General features: G+C 39.5%; 1 protein-coding gene across 4 annotated transcripts in view; it reads left to right on the top strand.

Moving 5' to 3' along the window:
* The window catches only part of arid5b (AT-rich interaction domain 5B), a 118,874-nt gene that overhangs the window by 86,982 nt on the left and 4,895 nt on the right, over positions 1-26,997 (top strand). For all 4 annotated transcript variants that reach the window (XM_077581910.1, XM_077581912.1, XM_077581911.1 and 1 more), the window contains 5 exons: positions 2,632-2,753; positions 3,947-4,280; positions 11,308-11,360; positions 13,018-13,115; positions 26,024-26,252. In XM_077581910.1, the coding sequence (XP_077438036.1) occupies positions 2,632-2,753; positions 3,947-4,280; positions 11,308-11,360; positions 13,018-13,115; positions 26,024-26,252 (836 nt within the window). The remainder of the gene's footprint in view (positions 1-2,631; positions 2,754-3,946; positions 4,281-11,307; positions 11,361-13,017; positions 13,116-26,023; positions 26,253-26,997) is intronic.

The following is a 26,997-nucleotide window of genomic DNA, read 5'->3' as shown; positions in this document are numbered from 1 at the left end:
TCAGTCACATTTTTTTATCAAAACTGTCAAATAAGTATACAAAATGGCAGTCATAATTTTTTACACCATCAATCAACTGCAAAATGTTTCATGAAAATAAAGTCAGATAGCTGTAACATTAGGAGAAAAGCTTGACTTTTGGAATATTAATAAGAACTATAATTGTTCCGTTTTTTTGTTTTTTAAATACCTCTGAAAACAACTTTACAACAACTCACTTTTTGTCATTGACATTTTTTTATTTAAATTATATTTAAATAGTTTTAAATTATTTGACTCTTCATTTTAATTGTACTTATTTATTAAATATGTATTTATATCTGTTTACTCTGATGTAATTGTATTTTTATTTCATTTGTTTTTAGTTTAATCATTTTAGTATTTTATTTAATATTTGTATTTATTTAAAAAAAAATCTAATTTTGTCTGGATATAAATGTATTCCATACATTCGTTTTTTTTATTACTTTAACTTTTTCTTTTCTTTTTTTTTGCATTGGAGGACTGGAGTGGAGCAGTATGGTTTTTTTTTTCAAAATTTTAAATTTTATTTAATTTTATTTTATTTGGATGTCAATTTATTCCGTACATTCATATTTTATTTTTAATTAATTTAACTTTTTTATTTTTCAATTGTTTTGCGTTGGAGGACTGGAAAGGAGAAGCATGTTATTGTTTTTTCGTTTAAATTTAAATGTTTTATTTTATTTTTGATATTTTTTTTAGTTAGCGTGGCCTTTTCCGTCAATGATTTCTTCCTGCTTGTGATTGGTCCAACATGTCCTGCTTGGGAAAGTCATGCGCGAGCGTGTAAGAAGTCATCGTCTTGTGGCCGGTCGGGTTAGTGAGGCATACAAATTTCAGACACAGGAAGTGGTGAGCGTAGAAAACAATATCTGCTTCTGCCATTTAGTGGAAGACGTAAACACCCTTTTTAAAGAAAAAAAACAAACATCCGATTGCAAAAAATAGATCCCAAAGTGTTTCAAAACCTTCCCTTTGTTCCTGGCACCTCGAAACGTAGGCGTAAATCAATGATGGCCTTACGCAACTCAACACGGCGGCCTCGTTTTTTGGAGCGCTTGTTGCATTGCTCGATCAATACTTCGCCGTGTTACGTGTCGTAATGGGCGCGCTTACGTGGTGAAAAAACAGAAACACCGCTTATGCAACATGGGTCAGTGGGGACGACAGCAGGTGGGCTGAAAGGGACACCTTGACAAGGCATGGCTTTCAACTGTGCTGTAGTTACACATTTGTAGCGATTTTTTTTTGACATTTTGATTTCATTTCGTATTAATGACAGCATTCAAGCTTATGCAGGAGATGCCTACTATGTATGCGGATTAAAATACATTTCTAATACTATTAAATAATGTATGTTTCTGCATGAGTGCCCACTTTGTGTTATGATTCAATTTAGGATTTTTTTTCAATTTTATTCCATCCCTTTCGGAAGTCGTGTCATTTTGGTAGCGATATCACAAAGTGACATGGCTGTAATCACACATTTATTACATGCCTATTACACATTTATTACTATATGTTGAGGCGTTGTGTGTCATTTCATTTTAATGACATCATTTCAGATTGTGCAGGAGGTGCACAGTTTGTATTCTAAGCCAATTAAGTGTTTGTCTAATGTTACTGCTTCCCTCAAGGAGGTTGCATGTCTTTATTTCCGTTTTTGTAGCGACTGCTTAACTGGTTTCCACGGAAACAATTCCGGAGGCTTCGGAGGGCAGGAACCCACAACGAAAATACTGTTTTTTTGTTTGACATTGGTGCTCTGCCATTTCTGAGCTGATTTTTTTTTTTTATTACCTCGCTCAACGAGGCTGATGTTTTTACTGTTGTTTTCTTGAGCCATTTGCTGTATTGTAAAAAATATTTTTAATTTGGTTCATAATCCCTAAAAAGTATAGATCTGTGACACCAACACACACACACATTTATAAGTTTAAAAAAAAAAAAAAAAAATTTATGCTAGACCACACAGAAGGCTTTGATGCAGCCTCTGAACTGCACAAAATAGTTGAAGCAATGGTAGTTATTATAAAAACGGCCAGCAGGTGGCAGAGTATAAGAGACCAACCAGGCTCATGTTGCAACAAGCTCTTTTTCCCATTGTTTTAAACAGATTTGTGAATAATGATGACGCTTAGCTATATTCTAACGCTAATGCACGACTTTATGAAGTGGCAAATTTGCGACTTTATAAAGTACCCAACGCTTCAAAGTGCAAAAGTGCTAAAGCAATTATTATCTTCTTATTTGAAAACCCGACCGAAAAGTTTCGGCACAAACATCCGAGTTTTACGCCACATGTGTTTCTTGTAAGTTTCTGAGTGTGTTTTTTTTCCGCAAATCTGCCACTTTATAAACTCGCAAATTTGCGACTTTATGAAGTGGCAAATTTGTGAGTTTTATTCCGCCCTTTAAAAAAATATTTATTTATATTTGGCCTTAATACGTCGTCGTAGACGCAAAACAGGAGAAGTTTAGTCTGATTTCATGTCAGGCAGTGAGAGAGAAAAAAAGCAATGAACGAATGTAAACGTCCGATACTGCTGCTTTTTCCCTTTTATTGATTGTTTGAAGTCTTGACGTCCCCCTCGTTGATGTCCTCAGCTCCCAACTTGAAGGGGCGTCCCCGCAAGAAGAAGTTGTCCATCTCGCACCGGCGGGAGTCCGCAGGCTGGGCGCCGGTCACGGCTCAGGACCCCAACAGCCCCGAGACCAAAAGTTCCAAGGTAGGCGGACCACAGACCCGTGGAACAAATCCAGCGTTTTCCGCCTCGTTTGAACAACCTTTGGTAGTTGCTCGTGTCGTTCCAAACATTCGGCGGGAAGGAAACCGAAGAGAAAGATGTTTCTCCTCCCCTCCGCCGTTATGCCCACGACCTTGGACAGTTAAATCGATAGCAGCAATCGTGTCTCTCCAGCTAATCTGCACTTAATCTACGATGCGCAACAATCAATGCGAAGGGCCCGTTGCATGAAGATACAAACAAGGCAAAACGATTCATCGGAAGATGAAACGGGTTCAACATGATTTGAATTGTCTTCATCCTCATTATCGATATGATAATGATAATGATAATGGTAATATTTCAGGATTTTTGTTTTGATTGATGTGAGATAAAAAAAAAAAGGTATTTAAATTTTAAAAGGTATTAAAAAATGTGCATGTAAAATAAAATACACAAAAATATGTTTTAATATTGCAATAATAATTCATTTTACATTTTATTTTATTAGAAATTATTTAATAAAGTAAATTAAAAAAAAAAAACTAAATGTTTGTATTTCCAGCACATTTATTAATGATTTATCTTATAGCTTACTGTATTTATTTGATTTTATTTATATTTATACATAAATTTTAATTAACTAATTAATTCAATGAATGAAACAAATTTTGAATGTACAAAATAGTTTATTAGTGATTTTTGAAAAAATATTTCCAATAAATCAGTTAACCAAATATTTCAATAAAATTAAATGTATGAAATATGTAAAATTTGCTATTTTACTAATGGTTTTATTTATTATCCTAAATTAATTGACCAATTATTTAAAAAAAATTAATGCAACAAATGTAAAATGTACATCTAAAAGGATTTATCACCAATATGTTTTATTGTATTATTTGCAATAAATCAATTGAGAAAATATTTGGTGGTATGTACTAATTGTTCATTTTATTTTATGCAATAACTCAATAATTAACAAAAAAAAAATTAAAAAACAAATGTTAACTGTGTAAAATTGTTTATATTCCTAATATTATTAATTTTCTGACTTACAATACATCAATGAACCTATGATTTAATGATATAAATGTAAGTTTTTGAATACTTGTTTCAGTAAACAGTGCTTGGTGACGTTTTCCATCCAAATGGACGTGCAGGTGTTGATACTGCTGTCCTTCTCATCCTCACAGGTCAAAGCGAACTGCCGAGCGTTAGCCAACGGCAAGCTGAGCTCTGGCAAGCTCAGCTCCGCCCCTAAACACAGGGCTGGCGGCGGCCTCGGCAGGAAGGCGGCGGCACCCGAGGAGAAGGAGCGACTGAAGGAGTTGTTGGAGGAGAGGAGCGAGAAGGAGGAGGTGAGGGACTCGTCGTCCTCGGAGGAGGAGGCGGCGGCCGAGGCGTCCTCGGCGTCCTCGTGCGAAGAGAGTCGAGAGGACGAGCAGGCCTTCCTGGTCGAGCTCTACAAGTACATGAAGAAGAGGGACACGCCCATCGAGAGGATCCCCTTCCTCGGCTTCAAACAGAGTGAGTCGCACACCTTTGCTTCGCTTGCTTCACTTTCTCACCTCCTCTTACCTGATTGGTTACTTTACTTCCTGCGTGCTTTCTTTACTTCCTCATTGTTGACTTTGCATCCTATTTGGTTATTGGTTACTTGGCTTACTTATTTGTAACTTCCTGTTTTGTTACTTAACTCCCTTATTGTTTACTTCACGTCTTGATTAGTTAATTAATCCAGAAGTGAACCTTACTTCAGTTGGTACTTCCTGATTGGTTACTTTATGTCCTCGTTTGTTATTTCCTCATTGGGTACTTTCTGAGTACTTATACTACTTACTCATGGATTATTTTGCTTCCTAATTTATGCCTTTACTTCTTGACTGGTTCATTTGTTTTGATTAGTTGCTGATTAGTTAGAAAATGTGTCGACTGAATAGTAGGGCTGCAACTATTAATTATTTTAGTCATTGATTAATCAGTCCACTGTTTAATTGATTTATTGATGAGTCACATAAAAAAATATTTATATTTCTATCCCTTTATTTAAAAAAACATGACATTATGTCAAAATGACAGTGAAAATATAAATACATATATAAATAAAAAACATAAATAAATACAAATACATATTAATTATAATTTTGTTACTGGTTTTGTCGATAAAATGTCGGAAAAAGGGCAAACATGTTGATGAAGTAAAAGCATATGTTTTATTTAGATTCATATGGAAATCAAAAAATATTTGTCGAGAAGCTGAAAGTGTGAGGATTTAGACCTTTTGAAATGAAAGCCATCTAAACCAGGGGTGGCCAAGTTGGGTCCTGGAGAGCCCCTATCCCAACCTCTTTTCCATGTTTCCCTCCACTGACACACCTGATTCAGGCTCAGGATCGTTATCAGGCTTCTGCAAAGCTTGCTGACGAGCTAATCATTAGATTCAGCTGCGCTGAAGGAGGGAGACATGGAAAACAGACTGGATAGGGGCTCTCGAGGACCCAACTTGGCCACCCCTGATCTAAACAATTAAATGATTATCAAAAATAATTGTCGATCTGAGGTGGCAAATCCAGGTCCAGAAAGAAAAAAATCCTGCCACAGTTTGGCTTTAGCCCCATTTGCTAGCTAGCTAGCTAGCTAGCACCGTAGCAGGAAAACAAGCACCATGGGGCTGAAGCCAAACGGTGGCAGGGTTTTTTCTTTCTGGACCTGGATTTGCCACCTCTGTTGTCAATTAATAATCATTAATTGTTGATTAACTTTTGCACCTCTACTTATGTTAAACATGTAGCAGGTCAAATGAAGCCACAAACATTTTCCGGTGCTGCAACGAAGCAAACGTGACGGTGGGTTTAAACAGCACGAGGGGGCCATCGCTCGCCTCGTTCTCAAAATGGTTGACCTAAATAAGCGACGGCTGCAGTCCATCTTGGTACGACAGTCACGAGTTTGAGAAACTCTCGAAAGCGTTCGGCTCGCCGCACGTCCCGCTCTTTTTTTTTTTCGGGCACCGAATGCAAATCGACTTTCTGCAATCAAAGCTGACAAAGGAGGTGAGACGCTCTCGCCGGAGCCTCCCAATCAAACGGTGAGCAAAACAAACGCACCCCGGAGAGGCCCGCGTGGCGACTCTTGCCATCTTCACACGCGAGCCGGACCAAAATGTAGATTAGACGTCTTCTCATCTGCGGCACTTTTAGTCCTCATTGTCTTCATGTTCTTGTTGGAGGACGTTCACCAGAAGACTGGATTTGTTCAAAGGCTTCTTTGGAACACACAAAAAAAAAAAAAAAAACTATTGTTGCGGTATATTGAAAGGAAAGTTGAGTTTGACACAAAAATCGAGTCATTTCCAAGTTAAGGACGTTTGTTCAAGTTTCATGGACACATTTTCTGGACTGTTTGTCCTCATTATGGTCGCTGTCGGATGAGCTGGAGCTAATCTCATCAGATTTTGGCCAAGAGGGAAGTTTTGCACCCTGGAATGGTCGCCTGTCAATCGCTGGGCACTTGAAGAACAAACATCCATCCTCGCATAGCAACAATTACGATTTTCTTCGATCAACCTTTAACAAACACTTCCCCGAACATTCATGAACGTTGCTAATCTCTAATCTCTAAACATCACGAAAACTGGCTAAATGCTACGGCAGAGAAAATCGGGCCAGTGAAGAGAGATAAAAAAAAAGTTTGGCAGGATTCTCACTTTATTCTCAGAACTCTGATTTTAAAGTGAGAATTCTGACTTTATTCTCAGAACTCTGACTTTTAAATGAGAATTCTGAATTTAATCTGATAATTCTGATTTTAATCTCAGAACTCTGACTTTTAGTGAGAATTCTGACTTTAATCTCAGAACTCTTGACTTTTAAGTGAGAATAATAATAGCACTAATAAAGTCAGATTTCTGACTTTAAAGTCAGAATTCCTAGATTCAAGTCAGAATTTTCACTTTAAAGTCAGAATTCTGAAATGCTGGTAATGATAGAAGTAACCCCGGATTTTTTTTTTGCCAACATTTGTCGGGAAAGTCGGAAGCAGATGTGCATTTCGATTAGCCATGATCTTTTATTCTGTGGTTTCCATCTTGTGTATGTCAGTTGATCACATGACAGAACAGTCGAGTTCAACTTTTCCACGCAAAGGGATCAGCTGCAAATGAATCCGAATGAATGCAACGAAAACCTTCCGTGGGAAATCTTCCGTCTTTGTCGCCGTCTTCCCTCCAGACGTCGGGCAAAAGACATGAAAGGGATTCGCCTCCCACTGATCCTAATAAACGTTTTGCTGGGACGGCGAGCAACAGATGGCCGAGTGATGTTCGCCTTGTTAGCTTCCTCGCACTGATTTTACCTCCCAACGAATCCCAACGCGGATCGTTTGTCATTCCGCCTCGTCCGCGCAAAAGTCAAACGCTGCTCATGTTTCCTTTTCTTTTTCCTTTTCTTGGAGTGTACGCGTCTCCCGCAGGGCTCGTATGCATTAAACGTGTCAGAGCGCAGCCGCTGATCTCTTAAGTCTGTAATAAGCGCGTACGTATCTGACGGCTAAACCTTTCCGAGACCCTGCCGACGACAGAACACCTTTTCGCTTATCCCCCCCCCCCTCGGCCCCACCCCCACCCAGAGAGAGTTTCGTTGACGTTATTCTGCTGTTGTTTTGTCCGGATTATTGATTACGTGTGGAAAACAATCATTTAGGGAAAGCAGGACTTGTCAACACTCATGGGCCACTTCATTAGGTACACTTGCACACCTAAATAACAACCATTACAAGAGCTGTAGCCGCCTCAGTGATGGAAAAATGCTAAATTTTCAAAATAGTGACGTGATAGAATTTTTTATTTATTTATTTATTTTTTTTTTTATCAGAGTCAAAAATACGTTTAGGAACACAAAAATCCGTCACTAATACTGCGTTGGCAACCTCCATTCCCCTGAGACTATTTCCATTTCTCAGTGGGTGCTGCTGTTTTGGTTAGCCACAGCGTCAAATTGGCCCCAGCACTTGTGGAAGTCTTCAGTAGCCGAGCGTGGACAATCGCGTCTCACCGGAAAACTCGTACCGTCGCTCGTTGAGACGATCTGATCGTCAACACGGTCGGCAATTTGTGTTGCCGCGGCGACGCGGGGCCCACGTCGTGCCGGCGGCGTCATTGGCGAAGGGGATCGGGAGAAGCGGTGGCTTAATGACGCCGCACACAAGAGACGTGCGCACTTTCCCGCTTGATCTGCGGGACACGCACACACAAGCAGACGGAGTCCAATGTGGTCATCGCAGCCGCTGCATAACGAGCCGTCGGAAGAGTCCATCATGCAGTCGGACCAAACAACGCGATCGGGCAAAAGCTGGCATTGCGCTTTTGTTCTTCCGAGCGCTGCAGGACGAAGACGAGCGGGAGAAAAGAAAGAGAAAAATCAATGCTGTCAAAGGCGCAGATAGGAAAATGTCATTTTGACAAATGCGAGCTTTGTGTAAGCACAGATTGAATTTTGATGGATTTCTCGCTGCTTTTTTTTCTCTCTCTCTCTCTCTCTCTCTTTTTTTGTATTTATTGACGCAACAAATAAAAATGTTAAACGATGATGTTGCCGCCAGCAAATACAAATGTTTACTGGAGGAGGAAGAGGATTGAGGCTATTTCTAGGAACGTGTTGCGCAACACTTGTAATGTGATAGAAGGCGTTGCAAATCAATAAAGTTGAAGTCAGCGCACGTGTTTACACACTGAAAAAGAGTGAAGGCGGTCAAGTACTTGGTCGTAACATTTCCGAGTTGTGGTAGACATCGCTTCTTCTAAGGCTTGTTTTGCTTTACTGCTTTTATTTTGGTCGCTTCCCAGTAAAAGTGTAAAATGTCAATAAAAACAGAATACAATCATTTGCAAAAAACTTAAAAAAAACAAGTTTTTTTATGCTTGAGCAAACAGAAGGTTTTTATGCAGGCTTTGAACTGAGGAGAAGGCTTGAAGCTATGGTAGTTATTTAAAAAAACGGCCAGCAGGTGGCATGAAAGTATAAGAGATCAACCAGGGCCATGTTGCAACAAGCTCTTATTTGTGAATAATGATGAAACTTAGCTATATTCTAATGATAATTGCTGCAAATTGGAAAGTGATAGAAATATACTTTTTTACTAACTCTTTGACTGCCAACAACGTTAAATAACGTTTAGTAAAATCCTATGGAGGAGTGCCAAAGACGTTGAAAGATGTTTTTTTCCAAAACAGGTGAAACTAACCATTTTCTATTGTTGATTACTGAAAAATGGAATAAGGTAGTAACAAACTTTTTTTTTCTGATGAAAGATGAGAGTCCAATCTTTCATTTGGTAGTATGTGTGTTTCCATAGTCCAAACACATAATTTTCTGTGGACCTTGAAAGATCAGTCGAAAATGCTTAAATCGGCTGGCACCCACGGCATCCCTTTTCTGAAAACGTCTGGCAGTCAAAGAGTTAAGCTTTCTTTTGGTTGGTTGCATGTTTTATAGCAATAGAACACAATATTCTGTGGGCCTTGCAAAATCTGTGAAAATCCAGTAAACCAGCTTGGAGCAAAGTGGGTTGCTTCAGTCAAAATGGCTGCTGGTGATAATTGAATCAAGTAACCGATCGTAATGGGAAATTCACCCATGGCAGAATCCGGCGCTTCCATTTCTATGGCATAAAGAAGCGTATCGTATGGATTGCGTGAACTCGCTAATATTTTGTGAGAGCTGCTTTTCATTTGGCCCTCGCAGGAAGATGTCATTTCCACATTCCTTCAGCGTGTTCCAATAAAGTCAACACCCATCATTGGCGCTGCGGCGAGTCATGCTCGACTATTTGAGGGCGTCTTTTGAAAAAAAAAAAAAAAAAAGAAAGTCTCCTTTTGCTTCTTGTGCTTTCTGGCTTGGCCTGCTTTCAAAGGGAAATCGCTCTCCCCTTGCAATTATCTGCCGCCAGCGCACGCCATTATTTGACTTGATTTGACAACTTTAAAGCAAGTCAGTGGCGCAGTTGTGTTATTCCACGACGCCGCACACAATAAAGCTGCGTTTTTCTTGTGCGCTCCTTCATGTGGCTTGAGGCGAATGTGTTGTCCAAATGGAGAAACGGCAGCGGGAAAAGAAATCGTCGCATGCGGGGGGGTCAAATTGCCGCCATGATGAACATTTAATAACTGCACAGGCAATGTTTTTTTTTTTTGTTCACATTCTTAACTGTCATGCAAGTGAAAGAAAGTAGTTGAACATAAGCAATAAAAAAACAATAAAACGTGCATCTGGTTTGTAATATTCTTCCATGTTTGGCTTCCTTCCAGCAGCTTGTGTTTTAAAATGAAGAACGAGGAATTATGTTTACTAGGGCTGGGTTTAAAAAATCTAATAATCAACATCGAATCCATTTTTGACTCATAAAACCGTGAATCGATTATTTTAATATCTCTTTCTCCCATAAATTTATAAGAAAATAGTAAGTAATAGTAATAATAAGTTTTTTTTTTAATGCTTTAAGACACTTCGGAATCTTTTTAATTTTTATTTATTGAATTAAAATCCAGAAAATATTTTCATCTCATCCTTGCTGATGCCAATGTTTGTGCAACATTTGAGCGATTATAACACTCAATCATTTAACCCGTTACTTCCTCCGCAAAATTGAATTGAATTTTAATTCAATGTTTGTGAAGTTTTTATTATGTCCTGGATATTTAAGAAGACTTGATGTCCCATAAGTAATCCATATCGGATTGAAGTGAATCAAATCAAATCGGGGGGGAAATCGAAATCGCAACGATTGAGGAAATTAGAATCGTAACCCATCAAATCTACCAAATGATTTTTTTTTTTAAATTATTCTACCTTTTCCATTCTATTAATTAGCAGTAGTAAGTTTGATGAAATTCAGCCACTTTGCCCAAAATCCGGAGAGAAAAAAACTCATTAACTCATTCACTGCCATAAATTCATTTCTAAAAAAGATTATTAAAAATTTGGGGCAAGAGGCGATTCATTTTTTTAAATTGTAACTAATCGCATGACTTCACTAGTTAACTCACGATTAATCACAAATTGTATATCGATTCTAAATGTACAATAAAATATTCTAGGTTTTCATACTACTTTCATACTTGACTGCCAAAAACGTTGAATAACGTTTAGTAAAATCCTATGGAGGAGTGCCAAAGACGTTAAAAGACGTTTGTTTCAAAACAGAGGTGAAACTAACCATTTTCTATTGTTGATTACTGAAAAACGGAATAAGGTAGAAACAAACTTTTTTTTCTGATGAAAGATGAGAGTCCAATCTTTCATTTGGTAGTATGTGTGTTTCCATAGTCCAAACACAACGTTTTCTATGGACCTTGAAAGATCAGTCAAAATGCTTAAATCGGCTGGCACCCACGACATCCCTTTTCTGAAAACGTCTGGCAGTCAAAGAGTTAAGCAAAACGGACCGTGAATATTGTGTACATTTTTCTATATAATAGTGAGATTTCTGTGTTTGTTGTTATTGTAAGAACTTAATTTCCCGGAGTTCCTGACTTGCCCTTGTTTGTGTGCCCCCGCAGTCAACCTTTGGACCATGTTTCAAGCGGCTCAGAAGCTGGGAGGATATGAGCTGGTAAGTGCTCACACATGCGCTCGTATACGAACCCAACCCTTCCGGACGGCCGTCCTCGCCGTCTTCCCCTCCTCGTTCCGTCCCTCCGTCCTCCCTCCTGCCTTCGTTTTCGCTCACTTTTGGAGAAAATGATGCCGTTGCTTCCAAAAACGGCGCCGTTGTGGGAAAACGCACTATACACACGCATATTAACCGGGGTCATAACAGGCTGATGATGTCATTGAAACAGGAAGTGCCTCTTGTTTTAAAAGCCTCCGATTCGCTCTCGTGTTTCATGTGGCAGTGTTTGGACAAAAGTATTGGGACACTTTGCTGATATGGTTGCAGGAAGTGAGCGAGGAGCCCTGGTTCGATCTTCCACATCAAATTCTCCAAACACATTCATAGGAACAATTGCATGAAAAATATCTATATTAACTCTTTTGTTGCCAAAAACGTTAATTGACGTTTACGTTTTTTTTTTTTTTCTCAATAGGCAGCGCAATGTGTTGTGCATGGCCACTAACTATGGCCAGCAGATGGCAGCATTGTATCACTTTTCAATGGGCTACGGGTAGTATGAAATTACAATGAAGCATGACGAATCTGATGAAATAGAACGTTGTCAAGGACGACGTGAACGATCAAAGCCTTTGTCACATTGAATCTAATTCACAGAGCGTCACTAAACCAAAAATATTCGTGTCAAAGTCGCTGTTGTGCAGAAAATGTACCTGTTTTCCGTTTTTGCTTGAAGACACTCAAATGACCTATTTTCAAATGGTGATTACTAAAGAACGGAATGAGGTAGAAACTAATTTTTTGTTGTAATGAATGGAACGCGATCTTTCATTTGGTATCCACCATGTTTATGTAGTCATAGCACACAATATTCTGTTTGCCTTGAAAGATGGGTGAGAATGCTCAAAACCGGCTGGCACTGCAGGGCGTGAAAGTTAAAAAAAAAAAAAAAAAAGTTAACAAAAAAATTTGAAAGTTAGGTGACGATGGCAAATTCAAATTTTTAGAGAAAAGTTTTACTGTTGTCATAAGAGGTCATATTTTGTCAGGATAAAAAGTCACGACGAGAACGTGATTTCAAAGTCAAATTTAAACATCCAACTTTTATTTTTCTAATTTGACACCCCCGTCGTAATTTACCGTAAAGCGTGACAACTTTTCACCTTAATGTGAAACTGCTGACACATGAAAAATATCATGTCAAAAATTGATGCGGAACTTTTTTTTCTTCTTGTGTGCATAATCCATATTTTGTTCTACAAGGGAAAAGAACGGAATGATATCGGAGCTTTTGACTGCCTTGTTTTTATTGGCATAATGGGGCCTTTTTTTTAACGCTATATAATAATTACCAAAGATTTGATCAAGCTCCAAACGATGTCTCCAGGATGCCAATTTATGAAGCGCTGCCGGCCCACGTGTGCATTTTGTAATCCTGAGTCGAGGCCGTGAGGAAAAAGTGACTTTGTGACATGAGATGAAAAGTCGCGTGGAGGATTCAATGAGTCAGGCCTTCCGCGAGCGCTCGCAATGATGTCACACACTCACGTTAACGCCCCCCCCCCCCACCCCCCACCCCGCCTTCCCTCCCTTTGGATCATATTTTCCTTCCTATGCCTCCTGACGTGACCCGACGTGTCATCTTTCGGCCCCGCAGATCACGGTGCGCAGGCAGTGGAAGCACGTGTACGACGAGCTGGGCGGGAACCCCAGCAGCACCAGCGCCGCCACGTGCACGCGCCGCCACTACGAGAGGTCAGTTGCCGTCACGCCCGCGTTGACGTCCACGCACGCACGCGCACCAAAAAAAAAAGGTCACAAACAGTCTTGACGTCAAAAGATGTGCGGAAAAATCATCTTTTATCAAATTGAAATTACATTGGATTTGATTTTAATTCAAATACATTTTATGTATTTATTTATTCATTCTTTCTCTTTCTTTCTTTCTTTTTGTTTTTTTATCACAAAATATACTTTTCAAAAATCCCTATGAAATAAGTGCGCAATATATAATAAATGAACATTAAAATTAGATTAAGACCTGTGCAGATATTTCAAAAATGTTCAAATGCTTTTGTCGGCAGTTTTTTCAGGATTTCAATAAATGTAACTTAAGAATAAAAATATTGTAATGAGAAATGAACATTTACCCAAATTGCATTTTTGTTTATAAAGATGGATGGTTGGAATAATGACATCATGTCATGTATTGTGAAATTTTAAACGATATACATTCATGTAAATTTTCACATTTCTTTTCTTAACGAGTATGCACTTAATTATAATAAAAATGTAGCTAAAATATAAGTGTTGTCATATTTTTGTGTCTGAAATATTAATGAATTAAAATATATGTATGCATTAATATATATATATATAGATGTTTTAAAGAAAAAAACATTTGGTATATATTGATAATATTAGGACATCTTTGGCCGACCAGAATCAGATATTGTTTAATTAATCAAATGTTCTTGCTTTGACGTCTATAAAAGAAAATTGTAAAAATTATTTTCATTCTTGTATTAATATTTGTAGCTCAGATGAAACTAAATATAAGAACCCTTATTCATGATATAATGAAAACTTCATTTATTTAATACATAATAATAAAAAATATAAATCTTTAAATAATAAATACATAAATATTATTATTATTATTTAATACATGTCAAGTGTGACAACCGCATGTTCGCACTTCTCAGAACCCATAGAATTTTTTTTTTTCAATGTTACTAAATTTTTTGTTTAGTTTTTTTCTTTATAATTGGAGATTTATTGGCATTTTGGGGATTGTATTTTTTATAATTTTTTTTTCATTTCAATTGGCATCAATGATATGTGGCTTATCGGTCCCTGGTCCCGGTCATGTGTTCATCATGTACTGTACGCATGCGAGTTGCACACGCAATCGGAGCGAGCGCGTGCAAATGTTCCCGTCATGTTTTCCTTGCGGAGTTTCATCAATTCCTGATGAGATTAGATTGACTCCTCCTCTGCCGATGAATTGATCAGTTTGGCGGCTCTGTGGAACCAATTAGCCTGCCAACTCCGGCCCAACTGATTTAAGAGCTCATTTATTTATTAATTTAGCGCAGCCTTTTGAATTATGCACTTGCCCGCATGGATATAAACACGCACAAGTTGTGTGCTCGCCCTGAAAAAGAGCAGTTGATGTCGTCTGCTCATCTCATCACGCCATTAAGACACTGCAGCAACTCCTCCTCATCCTCATCCTCATCATCATCATCATCAGAGACGCTTTTACAAAATGAAAACAAGCATATGGGCATGAGCCGGAGGGGAGGGCTCATGGTCTTATGAAGCCCGCACACGCACGCACGCACGCACGCACACACTTTGCCAAGGTTAAAGAAAAAGCAAGTTCCCAATCAAGTGAGACGAGGTCGCTGATGAGGCAGTTGGTCGTCTCGCCCTCCAGCGGGTGCTGAGTCTTGTTACGTCGACGCCACTACACAAACGCACACCTGTCAGTAGTACCATATGGGCTTGGGTGGGGGCGGGTTAGGTGGGGGGGGGGGGGGTGTTAACACTCTTCCGAGAGTTTTCTAGGAAATGTGTGGCGGGAAATGCACTCAAGAGAAAGAAGGAAGGATTTTTTTATTATTATTATTATTTTAATATATTTGTAGAGTGCCTGCCTGCCTGCTCACAGTTCATCACCATTCACCTATTTACGCATCCCTCCCATTATTTAATGTAATTCTTAAAAAATAAAATAAAATGGCGGGGATAACCGCCATTTTTTGTGAAAATAATTTACTGGAGATTTGGGGGGGGGGGGGGAGAAAAGTTTTCCATTTAGCATCTCTGTTCAAGACCGTGCATGTTATGCTATTTACTATGTTGTGATGGGCTCTTTTTTTTTTTTTTTTTTTTATGATCTTGTCGTCGTGATCTTACTAAAAATATTTAAGACATTTATTTTCTAACGACTTTATTTAAACTTTACATTTCCGCTGCCTAATGCAATGTTATGGTGGCCTTATTTTTGAAAAAAATTAATTTAAGATTAATCTTGGTATTTGAACATGCTTTTCACGACTGTATGGGCTTTCAAGGGATTCTTGACTCATTGAACCCGTTTCAGTAGTAAAAAGTTCATATTTTGTGCATAATTAATTTGACAACTTTTTACGTACAATTAATACCTTTTAAAACACTTTTTTTTTCCACGTGCTGTCGATTGAAGATGACATCACCTGTGCTGAGGAAATAGATAACAACCAATCCGAGTCACCACCCGTTTTGTGGGTTTGTTCAGTAAACTGAGCCCTGATTGGTCGTTACCCGTTTACGCAGCACAGGTGATGTCATCTGCAGTTTTTAACTCATTCACTGCCATTGACGTCAAAAATTCATTTGAACTATTTTTATTAGTTTAACATTTTTTTCCACTTTTGGTAACAAGAGTATGAAAATGTAAATTTACAACATAAAAAAAAATCCTACTTTTGTTAACAAGAGTATTAAAACCTAGATTTTTTAAAATTGTACATTTAGAACAGATATACCTTTTGTGATTAATCGTGAGTGAACTATTGAAGTCATGCAATTCATTAGGAGTAAAATAATGTAATCGCCTGACGAGATGATTATTAAAAATTAGGGGCGTCAGGTGATTACATTTTTTTACTCCTAATGAATCGCATGACTTCAATAAACTCACGATTAATCACAAATTTGATATCCGTTCTAAATGTACAATTTAAAAAATCTAGGTTTTTATACTCTTGTTAACAAAAGTAGATTTTTTTTTTTTAAGTAATAGAAATCGTTACATTTATTTCTTTGACTTTTATAGCTGTCAATGGCAGTGAATGAGTTAATGGTATTCATTGTTGGTGAAAAATAATGAAGTTAAAAAAATAATATCTCCTTATTGTTGAAAATGGCTCAATGAGTCACGTATCCCTTTGAGACATATTATGTGTTGATGGTCATATACATTTTTTGTTTTTGTTTATTTGAGACTATGTTATGAAAATCTTTCATCAAGTGGCAAGCAGCATATCATGCAATATTTTGTGGTAGGTTTGTTTTTTGCGTTTTCATATTCAGTTGCTTATTACATGACTGTAAAAACGGTGCTTTTGTTTGCAATTTGCAAGTCATTTCTCATTTGATGCTGGAATGTCTTGCAAACGTATCCTGAAACTACTGGAACTGGAGTTTTTTTTTTGCATCTCTGTGTCAAATGTTTTAAAAGTGCGCCGCGCAGTGCAACGCTCGCGTCGTGTTTACGAGGTCACGGAAGACAGCCGAGCGGGAATATTGCTGAATCAATACAAAGCAATCATATCCGCAACGCGCGCAGCGCGCGGCTCGACGGCAGCCATGTTGGCCGAGCCGCTCGGAGGGCAATTAGCCGGCTTGTATTAGCTCAGCAAACATCGCGCGGCGGCGGCAGCGGCGGCGTGATGAATGAGCTTGTTTGCCGGCGTGGCCGAGCGACCGCGCGTTTGCTCCCCGGAGGTGTCTTTGTTTCCACCTTTAATCATTAGTCAATGCACAAAGATGATTCAGCTGCACAAAGCAACAATATTACGCTGCACAATTTTCCCGCACTTCGCCAAGTGATGCATATTAGGCCTTCATGCGTGAAGGAGACATTTTATGCATTTTTTGGCTACAACTGAAATCAGTTCCCAGGTGGTTTAATAACATTGTTATGACCAGCTTTAGTCCAAATACACCAAAAGGTTCTAGGAAAATAAAACCGGGCTTATGCAAGAACTTAAGCATAAGTTAGCATAAGCATAAGGCCCACAGAATATTGTGTTCTATTGCTATAAAAAATAGGGAAGCTACCAAAAGAAAGATTAGAGTCTCTTCTTTCATTGGGGGAAAAAAGTATATTTGTATCTGTTTCCGTTTTGCAGGAATTAGCATTAGAATATAGCTAAGTTTCATCATTTTCACAAACCTGTGGCGAAAAGAGCTTTTTTGCAACATGGCCCTGGTTGGTCTCTTATACGCTGCTGCCACCTGCTGGTCGTTTTTGTAATTACTACCATTGCTTCAATCGCTCTCTTCAGTTCAGAGGCTGCGTCAAAGCCTTCTGTGTGTTCTAACATAAAAAAAAACATGAAAAATGTATGAATACGTTTTTGGGACCATGGCAATATTTGAAATAGAACGTTTTCATATATTTTTGGGAGCAAAAGAATTAAAAAGTCCAATTGACAAAATATCTCCCCATTGAATCATGTCAATGATCTGAATCGTTTTCCAAGGAGATGTGGAACGACGAAATGAGCGCATTTACGCCGTCGGTCCGGAAAGAGGCAGCGATCAGGTGTAATGGCGCTAAACATCGCTGAGCAGCAGATAAGCTCGGCTAATTGTACCTCCTTCTTCTTCTTCTTTCCCGCTGAACGGCGGCTCGTTCATTAGAAACAAATCGATAAGCTGAGGGTCTGCCGCTCAGGCTGGCGAGGCTTTAATGATATTTATTCAGAAAAAGAAAAGGAAAAAACGCTTCCCCCGAGATGGGCTGCCAGGCGGGACTGCGGTGCTCGGAATTAAAAATGAGGTCATGAAAAAGATGGCATCAATAACCTTGAAATAGACTGGCCTTTTTGTGTGTGTGCGTGCGTGCGTGCGTGCGTGTGTGCCGCTTCCAGCACCTTCATGATACAGGTCAGCGCCTTTTAACAGCTCCTCCATTTTTAATCTTGTTGTTTTTTGAGTGTAAAATAGCTCGCGCTCTCCTTCTCTCCTGTCATTGGGCGGGGATGCGGCGTTGCCGTGGCGACGTGACAAGCTACTGCCACTCATTTTGCTATTTCAGAAGGAAAGAAGAAAGAGGAGGAAAAAAACAGCCGAGTGTATGAATGCGTGCGGATGTCGCAAAAGCAACACTCTTTGCATCCCAAACTATATTTGCGGCGCACGCTGGGAATCGTAATGGGCTGTACAGTGTGTGTGTGTGTGTGTGTGCGTGTGCGCGCGCAGATGTTATTCAGCGCTATCTTGCCGTTGTCAGCATCTCTTTGCTTCGTCCTTGCCGTACTGCAGATCCATCACGTTGTGTGTGCGTGCGCGTGTGCTTCTCACAGGAAAAAGGGTATTAGAGGCAATCTTACTTGCCATTTTGGTCCTGTCAGCCAGCCGCGAGGCAGAGAACGACACACTCAGGCACGACGTGATTTAATGGCTGCCGTTGCTTAAAGTAACACTGTGTAATAGTTTGACCTGAAAAAGCGGCGGCTTCAGCATTACGGGAATGGCGCGGCGACCCGCGTTGAGGGGAACCGCGTCCGACCCCAAATAACCTGCGACTGCAGCTCTGATGTAGCAGCACGCCTGTAGCGTTAGCATATATGCGGTATGAACTCGTCCGCACGCTTCTGACTGGTACATCAAGATAGATCACTGATCTGTATGTATTACTGGATCGTCGATACACGCCGTGCAAGCCGTTGAAGCTACAGGGCGGCCATCTTACTCCTCCCATTTTGCAAGCAGCCTACTTTATAAACTACACGTATACGTACAGATTAGACATATACAGCTCGTAGGCTCTTAGCTCTTTGACTGCCAGACGTTTTCAGAAACGGGTTGTCCCCAGTGCCAGCCGATTTTAAGCATTTTGACTGATCTTTCAAGGTCCACAGAAAATGTTGTGTTTGGACTATGGAAACACACATACTACCAAATGAAAGATTGGACTCTCATCTTTCATCAGAAAAAAAAAAGTTTGTTTCTACCTTATTCCGTTCTTCAGTAATCAACAACAGAAAATGGTTAGTTTCACCTCTGTTTTGAAACAAACGTCTTTTAACGTCTTTGGCACTCCTCCATAGGATTTTACTAAACGTTATTTAACGTTTTTGGCAGTCAAAGAGTTAGTATGGAGGTGGGGGGCGGGGCGGGGTCGTAGCGGGGTCGGCAGAAATTTTTAACAAGTACAAAAAAAAAAAAAAAAAAAGTGGACGGTATGCGCTGCTTTGAAGACACCCTTTTTCTTTTAACGCTCTGTTCCTTAGACCCTAATATTAGATTTGGCAGACATCTTTGTTGAAAAACAAAAAAAAAAAGTTTCCCCCTGTAAACACCATTTTATAATTTATGCGTGTAAGTAAGGCAAGTTGTAAAATTCCTGAAGTCCTCTTGTTTATGTTTAACAAATTTAAAACATCATAAATCATGCTGTTTATACGAACTACTGCCTCAAATGTTCTCCAATTTCGATACTGTAAATGTATAGGATCGCATGCCGAGAAACGTTTCTTGGGAGGAGTAATATGGCGGCCTCGCGGCTTCAAAAGTCTTGGCCTATCGGCTATCAAGTAATATATACAGATTACATGGATGGATAAGATCGAGGACACTCAGCAAGTTTTAAGATGCGGCGACAGATGGCTAAGCAATTTCTTGTTTAACACGTTCCCGTGTGTATTTAGCAGTGAAGTCGAACCCATTTAATGGTACAGTCGGGGCCTTCTTTTTTTGTGTTTTTAATGCTCGCTCCTAAATGACAATATTGGTTGATTTTTGCTCACGTGTGAAATTTCGTCAAAGGTGGCAACGAGAAGGCGTTAGCTAAAGTTAGCCGCGTGTGACGGGCCACGCGCCCCCGCCGAGATGAATAAATCGTCGGGCGTAGCGACTGAAATTAACGACGTTCTGTCACGAGGCAGAACATATGCTGCACGCCGGCAGGTTTTTTTGTTTTTGTTTTTTAGGGCCCGAGCTTGTGGTGTGAAGCCCCTTTTGAAATTGCGCAGTTTATTATTATTATTATTTATTTATTTATTTATTTATTTTTTATTTATATTTTTCTCAGTAGAGGTGGTCCGCAGCTTTTTTGCTTTCACGATCTAACGTGGGCGGAGCTTGGCATCAAAGTTGAACTCATTCACTGCCATTGACGGTTATAAACGTCAAAAATCATTTTAACTATTCCTATTAGTAGTTTAAACATTTTTTTCTACTTTTGTTAACAAGAGTATGAAAACCTAGAATAGTTTTATTGTACATTTAGAACAGATATAAAATTTGTGCTTAATTGTGAGTTAACTATTGATGTCATGCGATTAATTACAATAAAAAGTTTTAATCGCCTGACGTCCCTAATTTTCAATAATCATCTCGTCAAGCGATTATATTTTTTAATTTAATTAATCGCATGACATCACTAGTTAACTCGCGATTAATCACAATTTTTATATCTGTTCTAAGTGTACAATATTTGTTTCTAGGTTTTTATACTCTTGTTAGCAAAAGTGGAAAAAAATGTGATAACTAATAGAAATAGTTCAAATAAATTTTTGACGTTTATAGCCGTCAATGGCAGTGAATGAGTTAATGATCATATCGAGGATTTGGAAAGTCAAATAAAAATGGTGCCTTTCCCCAGTTTCACCTGAAATTGGGCCGACACGTCTATCACAGTTAGACGCACGAATAAGTGGCAAGGATCTGAAATTGAACAGGAAGTCGGCCATTTTGTTTTGAAGCGGACATTTTGGGTCAAATTCCAGAACTTTGACAAATTCCTACTCGTCCGATTGTTATCCTCGAGAGATGATTTTTTTTTTGCCTCCGTCCATCGAACGTGGATGGAACGTCAAAGTTTGATCGTCTTTTGAAGAATTTGCCGAGAAAATGTCGCTCGTAAGAGCCCGTTCGACATCGCAGCTTTTAATTTCCCTTCGTATTGAGGACTTGGCGAGCCCGTGCTCACCTGCCACAGCGGAGCAGGGGCGGCTAATGAGAGCGAAGCCCCCCCCCCCCGAGGGGGGAGGAAGGAACAGTAGAGGTCATTTTAAATCTGCTGTTTTGAGACGTGACAAAGGGCTTAAGTTTTTCATACATTCTTCGGCTGCCCTCCGCTTTTAAGCGCATGAATGGGGGTCACCTCGAGTGGTTTGGCTTTGAGACAAAAAGGGGCTTTGAGGCATGAATCCAAAGTGGCGGGGGGGTGGGGGGTGAGTTGAGGTGGGGGTGGAATGTGTGTTTATCCCGCCGTTGACATCTTTTTATTTCTTGGCCTCCCGCCGGGCCTGCACAATACAATAAAACAAATCATTTTCTCTGCCGCTAATCTGCGCCGGCCCTTTAAATGGTCCTTTTTCTTGCCTTCTTGTGTCGGCGGCGCTCGTGTGATCTTAACGCACAGGCGGCAGCTCAAATGAATTTGGGGCGCAGATGGAGGCGGGCGCTTGCGGAAGTGGAGCAGCCGCCCGCGGGCTTTTTCCACACATTTGGTGACTTTAGGGCCCGCGTTTCTTGGATTCCGACACGCCGCGCTCCTTCCTGTAACACCAAACGCAAACCAGGGCAGCGCGTTGCTGGTAAAGTCACCTTGTTGTTGCCAACTGCTCTCTCTCTCGCTCTTTCTCTCCCTCTGACTGTTTCCATTCCATTCCTCCCAGACCAGAAACATGCTCGGCTTGGCAACGTCCCTTTCAATGAACTATTATGGATTTTTCTGATTTATTGAGATTAGCCAGACATGCATAATAGCCTTTTATCAGAGCTGATCTCGTTCCCAGATTAGCTCCCGCCTGATATTTCTATATTTATTCAACATTTAGCCCCCACCGTGCCGAGCGACCCCCTCCTCCTCGGCGCTGCATGTATTAGTGGCTTGTTATCGACACGGAAAAAGCGGACGCTCAAACAAGAGGCGGCTGATAAATTGGCTTGAGAGGAAGTTAAGTGTTTATTGACCTCATAAAAATGTTGCTGGGGCTGCTTAATGAAATTCTGCGCAGCCGCCAGCCCGACTGCCAACAAAAGCAACATGCGCCCCCATGTGGCCTACCGTGGGAATGACGGCTCCTTTAGATCATGACGTCATTATTTCCTGTTTTGTGTATGAAGACGCCCTTAACTGTCATACGAACGGACCACGAAGTGGAGAGGGAGCAATGGAATACAAATGATGATAATAATATCAGCAGTATCACAGATGATGGAAACAGAAAGAATAAATAAAAACAAACTTCAAAACAGACATCCCAAAAACCTTTAAAAGTGGTTAAGTGGTTTTCACATAGCGGCGACGATATATTAAAATGTTTAAAAAAAAAAAAATTCAAAAGAAAAAAAGTATATACTTGTGAAAATATTTATTTTAGGGATTTTTCCCAAACCAACCTCAGTAGCCCCCTTTGAACAGTGATTTTAAAAAGAAAACAAAATGCCCATGACGTAAGTTTCTACGACGGCGTATTAGGACATCATCTCATTAAAAAAAAAAGAATAATGTTTACAGGGCAGTGAGCAAAATTCCGAGAAAAAAACTCTCAAACTTTAGAAAGTGGCCAATTTCTGAGACCGATGCATGACCGCGAGCGCTTTTTTTGTTATCTAAGCATGGCGTCAAAAGTTGGATGGTGATTTCAAGGGCGGAAACGAAACGAATCCTTCCCACAATGTTGGGAACTTCCTGACATGTACTTTTTTGGGACTTTTTCCTGACCAGAATAGTTGAGTTTTTCCATTTGGAAGTATTTATACACAAGGAGACAGTCATTTCTCACTCAGCTCATACATAGCCCCACCCACCCCCCCCCTCCCCCCAATCCACTTCTCAACATCCCAAATTGACGTTCCTAAAAGTTGACCCGGGCCAAGTTGGCCGGCCTCATTCCCACACGCTGCACATGCGTGTGCTGTATGCCTTCACGACAAATTGCCTGTTTGGTGTCGTTTCCTCTACGCAGTTAATTGACTCTGAATTCAAAAAAAGAAAAAGAAAGCTGATTTGTAAGACGACTGCTGTTTAAGATCGTTTTTTTGCAGCGGTTGCTCCTCGTCATTAACGCGTCATTATTACTCCTTTGCCGGCTGCGTCTTTTCCAATTAGTGGCCTTTAATAGTACATTTCCTTTCTTGGCCCGGGGCCGGCCGCCTGCCACAGCAGCTGGATGAAATGTCGTCTGGCTGCTTTTTGGGCTGCCGGCGCTTTTGTTCAAAGTGGCAAGAACACCGGAAAATTCCCACATCGCCTCTTGAAGGCTTTTTGAGGGTTGTTTTTTTTTTTTAAAGCAAGCAAAGCATCTCTTCTTGATTGATGGATTGTTTTGTATGTCCTTTAACAGGAAGTCATGCAGCCAATATAGGAATGTTCCATACCACTTTTTTGTGATTTTTTTTAAAAATAAATTTAAAATGCATTACAAATAAAATCTATTATTATTATTATTATTATTATTATTATTATTATTATTATTATTATTATTATTATTATTATTATTATTATAAAGTGCGTATTCACTCAAGTATGTAGCGATACCCATAAATAAATTTAAAATGCATTACAAATCAAATCTATTATTATTATTATTATTATTATTATTATTATTATTATTATAAAGTGCGTATTCACTCAAGTATGTAGCGATACCCATAAATAAATTTAAAATGCATTACAAATAAAATCTATTATTATTATTATTATTATTATTATTATTATTATAAAGTGCGTATTCACTCAAGTATGTAGCGATACCCATAAATAAATTTAAAATGCATTACAAATAAAATCTATTATTATTATTATTGTTATTATTATTATTATTATTATTATTATTATTATAAAGTGCATATTCACTCAAGTATGTAGCGATACCCAAAAAATGCTGTGTAGCGCCAACTACTGGCCAGGAGGACTTACTACATGTCACTTTTTTTTTTATCTCATGCTGCTGTTGATGTAACTTTTCATTGTTTTCATGAGGGGGACCACAACTTTCTTTCTGGTCCATAGAGAATGACATTATCAATCGACAGGCAGGACTTGAACCATTTGTGTAGTGATACAAAAAGGAGGAAACTATTTCCAGATCTAAAGTGAACTAAAATTGTACCGCGTTGTCCATTTTTGCCACCATTCTGCCAACTCCGCATTTTCTATTCACGACTGTGAAAAGTCTCAAGTCGCTTCTTTGCACACGAGCCATTGTTAAGTCCGGATCCCGTCGCCGTTGTGACTTGAATGTGAACTCGGGGAACGTCGGGATGAGGAAGAGCAGATGATCTCGCTGGCTTCACGCGGCCTCCGTTGGCTGCGAGCATGTGCATGTAATCCCGTCAGCTGGGCTGATGTGCGTGCGTGAAGCCAAACAAAATGCACACGCCAGCTGAAGGAATGAATCATATTGGCATGTTTTATTTAAAAAAAAAAAAAAAAAAGCTACAGTATAATCATGTCCAGGAAAAGCCCGGCGTTTATTCCTCTCTCAAGGTTCAAACAATAAGCGGTGTGACGTGTCTCAGCAGGAGCTAACACACACGCACACACATGCACACGCACGCTCTCTGGCATTCATGTGCGACCGACTGGATTTCCCCTAACGTTGTGTCATTACAATAGGATTAGTTATTGCATGCCAAGTATTAAAACTACAGCCAACACCGCCCTCAAAAGCAACTTTTCTTTTTATATCATCTCGAATGATATTATCCTCTTAATATGATTTTTCTTCTTCCATTGTGCAGTGCTTTTCTCTTCTTTTTTTTTTTCCCACAACCGCATAAATGCGTAGGGTGGACATTTTACACCCCACGGCTCATTATTTGTTTTCATTCATGTCTGCTTTTCTTAATAGACATTTATTAGGGATGGGCGAGTAGCCGAGTACCGATACCAGGTATCGTATCGGGCAGTTACCAGGCCACATTTCATGGTATCGGTACTCGCCATGGATATCGATACTGGTAGCAACCCCCTGCTCTTGTGGCCACTTTCCGGTCGGATTTCAAAACAAGATATAATTAAACATCACTGAACAGCTTGAGGAATTGTTATCATGGTAGATATGACTAAATGACTTGAAGCGCTATCGTATTGAATTGAATTCTTTGCACGTTGACTGCATTCCTTAAAAAGAAGTTGGACAACCACTTTTTTTTTTCTGGCCACTGGATTATTTCGTTTTATTTATCTTTTTTTTTTTTTAAATTAATTTTATTGTGTGCTCTATGCAAAATGACTTTTATGAGCAAATTGAAAAAAATATAATTGCCATTGATTTCATTGAATTTTAAGGAAATTTGCTGTAGTTGGGATATATATGTTTTGTTTTTAATTATCTGTCATTGTTTTTTGGGGGACCTTTTATGTATCACTTCGGTATCAGTGAGTACTGAAGATTTGAGTATTGGTCTAAAAAAAAAAAAAGTGCTATCAAACATCCCTAACATTTATAATATCGTTTTTCAATATATTCAACTGCTGAGTAGTCGCACTGCTGTTCATATTTATGATATAAATTTGATGCCGTTTTTTGCTACACGCAACACTGCTAGCTTGGTGAGCTGCGTATTGTTTGATTTTTTTTTTTTTACACGAGAGTTGCTCAATCCACTGTCGAAGTGCGTCGAGTCAACGTAATCTAACCTTGTTGCTTTTCATACATGCAATTATCATCAACGTTTTAATGATGTTGATTGATTGATGTTGTGTTCCTGCTGTAAAACTGTAAATTTCCCATAGGATGACAAATAAAGTTTTTTTTAATTTTTTTATTGTGTCCAACAAAATAGTTTGCGCACTAAAAGCCAACATGTGCGGCTTCACCTGCCCGACGTAGAACATCCCCAAATGAACAAGCCGCCTTTTTGTGCTGGCCAAGCCGTCCGTGACATAACAGCGCCCGGCATTCCTTCTTCCCTCCCCCCCGCAGGCTTCTCCTCCCCTACGAGAGGCACCTCAAAGGCGAGCAGGACAAGCCCCTCCCCCTGAGCAAGCCCCGCAGCCAGGAGAAGGCGCCGTCGGCCAAGGCCAAAAGCGTCGGGGCCAAGAAAGCCAAGGGTCCGAACGCTGGCAAGCAGGCGTCCCGGAAGGAGAGCAGTGGCGGCGACGGCGATGGCGGCGGCGACGGCGAGGCGGCCAACGGCCAGCAACAATCACAGGTTGGTTGCCGACGTCCGCCGGCGTCTCAACACGCGCAGCGCACGCACATCCAAACGCATGCTAAGAGGCGAGTGGAAGACTCGGAAGATGTTTTGGGAGGCCGACTCGATCTCACTTAAGACTTCTTAATCCATGTTTGTGGATTTTGGCACAATATTTTTTTATTTTTGGATGAAATATTCAGCTTGCAGCGAAGAGCATTTATGAATGCAAAGTACCAAAAGATAACAAATGTATAAGATGTTCCGCCACGATACTTAACTCAACGTTATCAAAGACTTTAAAAACAACCCTACGGGACAATATTTTCCCATTTTTACTACTTTCACATGAGCCATATAAGATGACTTTTAGCTTTTTTTCTCCCCGTGTGTAAGTTAGTGATTTTGAAGTTGACCTCCAGATGTTCGTCTTTAGAAGGCGTAACGGCGCCGTAATGCAGCGCAAGAGCATTTCTTGCCACCATTTCCAAAATCCGACCTTCGTGAATCCACATTTTCTGCAACGACGACGACCAAAACAAAATGGCGGATTTGATTCGGCATGGGCCTGTATCACATTCTGACTAATATTGCCGTATTAAATTTAAAAAAATAGCTCTTAAATGACCTTTTCAATATTAATATATTTGAATATTTATAATTAATATTGATGTATTTTAATATTTAATAATATTTTAATACAAATTTTGTCAATAAAAATAACATTCCTTCCAATAATAAATTTTGATTTTTGAACAAAATA

This window comes from Vanacampus margaritifer, chromosome 12 (genome assembly GCF_051991255.1).
Source record: "Vanacampus margaritifer isolate UIUO_Vmar chromosome 12, RoL_Vmar_1.0, whole genome shotgun sequence".
NCBI classification, from domain to species: Eukaryota; Metazoa; Chordata; class Actinopteri; order Syngnathiformes; family Syngnathidae; genus Vanacampus; species Vanacampus margaritifer.
The sequence above is the reverse complement of the archived record's forward strand: the minus strand, read 5'-3'. Positions and strand labels throughout refer to the sequence as shown.